Genomic DNA, 8,195 nt, shown 5'->3' with positions numbered 1-8,195 from the left:
GCAGCTCGGGAGCCGCCGCGGAGCGCGGGGTCTCTGAGGCGGGGGCAGCATCCTGCGCCCGAGCGGGACTGTCCGCCACAGCCGTGGCAGCGGGGCCGTGCCGGGCTCTGCGGAGCGGCTGCCTGGCCTTTTCCGTTAAGTCCCCGGCATCTCGGCTTTACCTTTTCTTGTGAGCCGTCTGTACCTTTGAGGGCGGCTGCGGTGGCTGCTGTCAGCCGGTTACTGCACTTCGCAGCAGCAGCGGCGCTGTGCTACGTGTGAGGTCCCTGTGGATGCCGTCTGGGCGTTGACTAGTAGCTAAAAAATTATTTCTGATCAGCTCTTTCAGTAGGTGACTTTGGACTAATCAGTTGAACACTATGCTTTAGTTTCAATATCTGCGGTACGGAGACATGATCTCCACGTTTAAAAATGTTTACAGAAGCTATCATGACACTATGGTAATCTTTACAATGAATAACTGTTCCAAATACTAGATGCGGATAGTTACCATATGTTATTTTCTGGTCTTGGCCCTGGGAGTCTCTTTCCACGCAGCAGGACCTCTTCAGCTCACCTTTCCCTGGAGCGGAGTGGTGTTATCCACTCGTTACTGGGCAGACTCTATAGTACGTGACGAAGTTCAGTGCCCTCACGATATGGCAGGGCTTATAAGTGTGGAATGATTTATTTCCTCCTCTAAGATAGGATACGCAAATCTTCCGAAGGTAACTGTCTCTTAAACTAATTTACTGGAGGAAAAAAATAAGGAGTAAAAATATTTAAAAAGCAAATCAAGCTTGAAAAATCCACTTTAGTGTCTTAATTCATATCCTTTTTTTTGTTTTGTTATCCTGCACAGAACACAGTCAGACATCCTTAAGTCATTTATGTTCATTCCTATGTCTCTTACGTCTTCTGTTCTCCATGGTGCATTTCTATTTTTCTTTAAGATACCGGTCTTTGTTTTATGGTCATATTATTCAGGGTGTATAGATGTTGCTAATATCCAGGCTTTCAGTCAACTAAAATAATTAAGATACCGTCTTAAAAGCACTCATCTGAAGATCCGAGTGTTGCATGTCTATGTGAGAGATGCCTCCTCCATATCTGTCAGCTGCCTGTTGCAGGCTCCAGCATGTGCTCATTAGATGGGATATGGTGTCCTTTTTTGTATATTATCTAGAACAAGCCCTTTGTTACAGTCGTTCACAGAATAGGAAGTCAGGCCTGTGGGTCTTAAAGAACAGCACAGGACTTTTAATCATAAGAATGCAGTAGAAGATATTTATTTACATGTTCCAAACTACTGTGTAAAATTTGCAACGGATAAGAAGGACCCAATCCTAGAAGGAATTGCAAATCTTGTCTTTGTTGCGTTTGGAAGTCAAGGTCTTGCTCCACAAATACTGACTGGGCTTCCTCCTCTGCAAACACTGTGTTATAGCTGTAGCTCTTCAGTGTCATGTGATGCCATCTGGTCCACTTCCCAGGTGTGCTGCAGCATAAAACAAGTCTAGCAAGCAGCTGAGCAAGAGGTTTTTCATCTATTATAATGGAGTATTTGTATTCTTATTCTGAAAGAAAGATGCTGAGATACAGAAAGAGCAATGGGTGAGTGATTGCTTGTGAACTGACAGCTGGAATAGTGTAATTTTTAAAGTGAGTAGGGTGAGGTTGTCTTATTTTATATCTCTATTTATGTACACGTAGAACTATAGCTACAGATATATAATATATACAAAGACTATTTTTACATAGAACCATGAAAGAAAGGCACAAGTTAGGTCCTTACAGGTTATCAGTTGTGATATACTTGGAATTTGAATGGTTTTTTTTGTTTGGTTGGTTTTTAGTTGGGGGAAAAATGGAAAATGAGTGACCCAGAAAAATAAAGACTAAGAAGTGAGAGAGTGCCTGTGTGTGTATTTGGGTGTGGAGTAAATATATTCTAGTCAATGAGGAAAAACATTTGAGTTTTTGAAGAATGAAACAGAAAGCTAACAGAAGGATTCATGTGTTTGCTAAGCTTAAGAGTTAGGCAGGGAAATTCCACTTAGCTGCATTGTGGTGAAGAGGTCAGAGGAAATTTAGACATGAAAGTACAAGTGAAGGGTAAAGAAGAAATGGCATTATTTTTTTGGTCCATTTCTCACAGTGAGTTGTGTCATTTAAGTCTGTCTTCATTCATCCCTTGGCCTTCGTTTTTCAGCTTCTAGAGTTGGTGGTATGTAGCGCATCCAAGAAATGCTTGTTTCTTCATTCCCCAGTGAGGAAGTGTGCTGTACCCAGCGGAACCTAACGGGCTGACTAGGGAACCTTAGCCTTGCCTCCTCCTCCTGACGCTGGTTAGTACCTCAGCTGATATATCTGTGCAAATACAAAGTATCACTTTAACTGTCCTCAAACAAATAGTTAGTAGGTTGGTCTTCCACCTAATTTGAAATATGAACTGTTTGTAACTTCCCTTCCAAGCAGTACGTGATGTGGGAGTCCAAGCAGCTGAAACAAGTTTATTTGAAAGAATAAATATACAGGAAACTGGAATTGGTTTAGATTGACTGCAGCTCAGGAGTTTGATCTTAAAATTCTTGTCTGTTTTTGTGTGCTCATAGTCCCTCCTGGGCTTAAAAATTAAAAATACTGTGATGATCTCATTGATTTAGTGCATAAACTAGGCCACTGAGTCTTGAATATGCCATAATGTATTTGGATATGTGAGATTCTATATTTATAAAAAGAGACAATGTGAGACTAACATTTTTTTCCTCCATCTTTTTTAGGCTTTTTCTATAAAATGGGAATACTTATTGCAATCCTTGGAATCTGGATCAGCTCATCACTTGCCAAAGGAGATTCTAAGGCTGTGACAACATCTCTAACTACAAAGTGGTCTTCAACTCCTTTATTACTTGAAACAAGGTAAGTGTGCTATTATTTTCATTCACAAATCAGAATGCACTTAAAGGATAAAATAATAAAGTCTCTCTGTGGCTAAAAACTATGAGTTGTTTTAGTGCATCCTACAAGGTTATTATGTGGCATGTATCAACTGATTGTAAACATTAATGTGTGGTGTCTATCTCTTTGTCCAGTTTGCAGTAGAGACTTTTTTCTTGTTTCTTGTGACACAGACCTCTTCTTGTGTTTCCGTGGCTACGTAATGACCATTCTTTTGCATACTAGCCTTTGAGCAGTGTGTTCCCACTTTAAAACAGGTTTCCCAGAGAGGTTGTGGAGACTCCATCCTTGGAAATATTCAAAAGCCATCTGGACAGGGTCCTGGGCAACCTGCTCTAAGTGAACCTGCTTGAACAGGGAGGTGGGACTAGATGATCTCCAAAGGTCCCTTCTGACCTCAACTGTTCTGTGATTCTGTGGTTAGAAAAATCCCATTTGCTCCTACTCAAGTATCTTTATACTGTTGACAACTGTGGCTTCAGGCAGCTGCTGCATTTAGGGCAGCCCGTTTGTATTTGCCTCCCATCAGGTTGCTCTTAACCACCTAGGCATGAGCAACAGCGATTCTCTACCTGTCTGAGCAGATAAGATTTTGTAGGTAAGATAGTGAATTAATGCTGACTGCATTCATGCTGATATGCATGAATACATGATCTACTATAAATAAAAAGTTAGTGATCACCTTAAGTGTGTCACATGTATCAGACCAGCATTTTGAGACCCTTAAAAATTAAGAAAGGAATATACAGATACTTATTTTGTCCGTGTGAAATAAAAAATGTATTATTCAGTTTCTGGTGCTTTAGATTCTGGTTGTTACTAACTTATTAGCAGTAAGAATGTTTAGTTGAATGTGATTATTGCTCTGCTTGGAGAGATGGGATGAATATATTAAAAGAGATTGTAGCTGTTCTTTTTTCGTTTGGTAAATTCTTTCATTGTGTATTTAAATGGTTAAAAAAAAAATCTGTAAGAAGTATTTTTTGCCTCATGAGGTTTTACATCATAGCACTGGATACAGAGGTCTGTCATGTTCTTGTAGGTTTCCGTAGTAAAAGATTTTTGACTTCGTTGGTGGCTGTGAATTTTGATATATATCTGTTGCTTGCATAGGTTTAGCTCAGTTAAGTTTGAGTTTAACTTTGTTCATGTGAGTAGTGCATTGATTATCTAAAATTAAGTGTGTTGTTAAGAGTTGCGCAAGTGAGCCTGGGGAAAATGTTTTCTATGCTATTAAAGACTTCTTGATTTAAAAAACAAAAACCAGGTGCCATTAAAGCTARGGAAATAAATTGTCATGCTAAAATGTGTAAAAACAAACCCAGTTCTCTCAATTTATACTGCAATTTGTCCAYAAAATAATGTTTTGAATATAAAGTTTGTGTAAACAGTTACAGGGAAGCTGTGGGTGATTCCGCGCACAAAGTTCAATCTGTTTGCTTTTCATTGCCAGTCTACTTAGCGCTTTAGGAGTCCCTGTAATTTCATTTCCCAGTATATTGATTTGGGAATGTCTTTGTAAAATCTGACTTCCATGTTTTTTTTGTTTGTTTTTGTATTATTTAAGGATGTTGACATATATGGAATTCTTCCTACGTTATCACAGATGTCAGATGTATTTCCAGATTGGGTGATGTGAAAATAGTTGAACATTGATGAGTTTCATTCAAATGGGCATGGCTTTGGGTGATAGGGCAGGTGTGTCCTCAGTGAAATTACTTTTCTATAACCTTTTCTATAGAAACTGAAATTTGAAGACTGAAAAATCTTCAAGCGGGGAAAAAATGCAATGCTCAGGTGATAATGCCAGGATTTAAAAACTTTGAGAATGTGAGGCATATGCTGGGAAAAAGCTTAGAGGAACTTGCAGGAAAAGGAAGCTCACCCTAGGAGACTGAGAAATCAGAAGCAGGAAGCAAACAGTCCAAAATAATGYTTCAAACGCTTGATATGTAACCTAACCATTATTTTCCAAGACTCTGGGCAGGATTGTTCACCTGGGATGAACTGCAAAACGATATGGTACTGCAGTGCCAAGGCACCCCTGCTCTTTGATTTACTAAGCCTAGCACTGCAATTCCTACCAAGTTGTTCAAGATGTGTCAGATTAGTTCAAAATAGGTTGAAATGAGCACGCAAGCTAYGGTCACAGTTAGCAGGCTCCACATCTTGTCCTGTCGCTGTGCTGATTTTGTAGTCCAAATCATCCTTTAGCGTTGCCTGTAATAAGTTAAGACATGGTAAAGCATTTGCTCTTAGCAATGGTTAGAGAATTATTTTACTGTCTAACTGTGTATACATACAGTCATATATTTAATGTATGGTGATTTACAACTTTGTGATGTGAAGCTGTGAATTTGCTCAATTAAAAAAAAAAGAAAAAAGAAAATGAAAACTATAGTTTGTTACAACAAAATAAACAAAAATGTTGCATGTTTCTCATAAAAAGTAGCTAGTGAAGAAATAACTTGGAGAGAAGAGAAGAGAAGAGCTCCCAAAATGTACATGGTTATGTTCTGGTGCTCTCTACTTTGAGAGCTTGATAGGTGCTTCACAAGCTGCTTTCACGTAGTAGGTGTTTGTCCTGGCCTGCAACTATTGTTTTGTTTGATATTTTAGCTTTCCTGGTCTGCTTAGTCTAGTAACATTTGTTTTCTGATATGGGTAAGCAGATGGTAGGAGCTAACTTTCTGTAAAGCTTTATGAAGTATAAAAATTGTAATTTGAGAGAAACTTCATAGATCTAGCTATCTCCTCTCTTTTTATTCAGTGAATTTTTATCAGAAGAAGGTCAAGAAAGATTCTGGAATTTTGTCGAAGCAAGTCAAAATATTAAATCATCTCAACAGGATGGTAAGCTCTTGTAATCTCGGAGCAAAAACTGATAGTTGGCATGGTTGAAAAACACATCAAAGTGTTTTGTCTTGCATTGTATTAGTATTGTAAAAATCAACTGAGAACTAATTTCAGTAATGCTTTTATTGTGGAGTGCTCAAGGCTTTTGGATGTCCATTTGACAAAAGCTTTAGTGTATGAGCCTGCAATATGTTTTACTTGCCAGTTTGTGTTTCAGCATCAAGTATATAATACTGAAAATGCTTTTTCTGTGTTCTGTTTCTAAACGGAAATTAAATGGGAGCTCTTTACTGTCTCCTTCCTCCTCAAGTTCCTTGGATGCTGGTCCCAAGTCTGTGTTTGCATCCTCAAGGACATATTTAGGGTATCCACGTACTCATATGGATCTCCACTGAAGTTGACTCTGATCCATCTCTGGAGTTGGGCTCTAATGAAAATGGAGGAGGAAGGGTCAAGTACATATTTACAATTAATGATATGGGTTTCTGTTAGTATAAATCACAGATATGATGAAAAGCCCCTCTTTAATGAGAACATAGTGTTGAAAGATAACTGCCTGTGCTCGGACTTCACAGGTAGCGATTACTCCTCTTACCACGAAATGCTGAAAGTAGCCTGCCAGAATCTGTCGCCTTTGCAGCAGAATTTGTTGAAGTTTTCCTTATCGTTACGTTCTTACTCTGCAACAGTTCAAGCTTTTCAACAGGTTAGTACAGCACAGTGGAAATCCTCAAATGATTTGCAGAATGTTACATAAGACCGAGGAATGAGGTAGCTGTGTCAGAAGAATACAAATTTTTAAATACTCGGTTTTCCCAAGGAATAGGATTGAACACATATGCTTTGTGTTTTTGCTGAACTAAGCAAATATTGCTCTGTTGGCACTTGTGGTGCGAGTGATATATCCACTATTTAGCTGTACTTCTTGAAGATCATAATGCATGAGAATATATAGCTCTGGTGGTTAGAATCCCCAACTAGAAGTTCACTGTACTTTGCATTCCTTTTCAAACCTAGCATATCATATACTTCATTGCAAGTTGTCTCACATTACAATGTGCTTTATTTGAGTACTATTAGAAGACATCTTCCTTTTTTAATCTTGAATCATGTTATCATTTACTGTTTAACAAATATAGAGTTTTCTGATGTGTAAGGCAAAAAAAAAAAAAATCAGAAAACCCAAAAGCCAGGAGTCCCCTTTTTAAACCTGGAACAAATATTACAGTGCATAGTGATAGGCTGTAAAAAAATATTCATTAAAATTGGGGCTTAATTCTCAAGTCTATAATTTTGCCTTGCATTTAAATTATGCAGTAAACAGGAAGAAGTACTAGTTTAGAATTTATGAAATCCAAGTAGGAGACCAATATTATTGTATTGCTGTAGAGTTATATTAGTACTAGTTTTACTTGTTCTGAGGGAAAACATTCAACCTTCTTTATTACAAATATTTTAATTCAGATAGCAGCAGATGAACCCCCACCAAAGGGCTGTATCCTCTTCTTTGCTGTGCATGGAGAGAAGACGTGTGAATTTGACTCTCTTGGAAAACTTTTACAGACAGCTTCAAAAAGGTATCTGTTTAATTTTCTATTGTTGGATTAGCTCCTAAAATTTAATCTAGCTAGATTTACTGCTGTAAAGAGATTTTAATAAACTGCTAGTTTCTACATTCTTCAGTTCCAATTTATACTGCTCCTTTCTTAGACAGGAGTGGCAGTCTTTTATTTCTTATTAATCCAGATTGCAATGATTTTTTTCTTATCCCTTGCACTCTGATATTTTGTCAGGAAGAGGGAGGCTTTGAAAGTGCATGGAAAAGTTGGAAGCAATTTGTTGAATGATAGTGGTAATTATGAGAAACATATAAAGCCTTTAGTGTAGGGAGAATGGAAAGATTTGGGCTGCATATTAAAATGTTAGTTAATATAAGAGAGATCATTTTATGAATGATTTGAAGCATGCATAGTATTTTTCCTATATAATTTTTCTCAAAGTTAACAAAGGGAACACTATTAATATACAACATATTTCAGTTTCACATTTCTTCAAAATACATGTTAATCTTTTGAACTTCTTATTGCAAGTTTATTATTAAGACCAGAATGAGATCTTAAAAAACCCCAAAACCTCTATAATTAGACTTGAAGGGTTTTGTTTGTTTGTTTGTTTTTAATAAAGCCTGTAAGCTGCTTTAATTGATGAGGCTAAAAACAAGTACTGTTCCTTACAAGAGAAATAACAGACCTTGAGTGTAACTTTTAGTAACAAAAAGAAACTGTAAAATATAATTCCTCTTAAAAAATCCTTAAATTTTTAGTTTTCTTTCCAAGTAATCTTGGCAGTTTTATTTTTGTAAACATAAAGGTTTTCTTCCCTGTGTGCATGCAGGCTTG

General features: G+C 37.5%; 1 protein-coding gene across 3 annotated transcripts in view; it reads left to right on the top strand.

Moving 5' to 3' along the window:
- The first annotated feature begins 2,166 nt into the window (after window positions 1–2,166).
- Window positions 2,167–8,195, top strand: part of UGGT1 (UDP-glucose glycoprotein glucosyltransferase 1) — a 46,723-nt gene continuing 40,694 nt past the window's right edge. The window contains exons 1-5 of one of the 3 annotated variants that reach the window (XM_026080058.1): window positions 2,167–2,327; window positions 2,763–2,901; window positions 5,711–5,793; window positions 6,372–6,502; window positions 7,261–7,373. In XM_026080058.1, the coding sequence (XP_025935843.1) occupies window positions 2,777–2,901; window positions 5,711–5,793; window positions 6,372–6,502; window positions 7,261–7,373 (452 nt within the window). In that variant the 5' untranslated portion in view covers window positions 2,167–2,327; window positions 2,763–2,776. The remainder of the gene's footprint in view (window positions 2,328–2,762; window positions 2,902–5,710; window positions 5,794–6,371; window positions 6,503–7,260; window positions 7,374–8,195) is intronic. The other 2 variants (XM_026080056.1, XM_026080057.1) reach the window with 2 other exon arrangements.

The sequence above is a fragment of the Apteryx rowi genome, unplaced genomic scaffold, assembly GCF_003343035.1.
Source record: "Apteryx rowi isolate R43461 unplaced genomic scaffold, aptRow1 scaffold_51, whole genome shotgun sequence".
Lineage (NCBI taxonomy): Eukaryota > Metazoa > Chordata > Aves > Apterygiformes > Apterygidae > Apteryx > Apteryx rowi.
The sequence above is the reverse complement of the archived record's forward strand: the minus strand, read 5'-3'. Positions and strand labels throughout refer to the sequence as shown.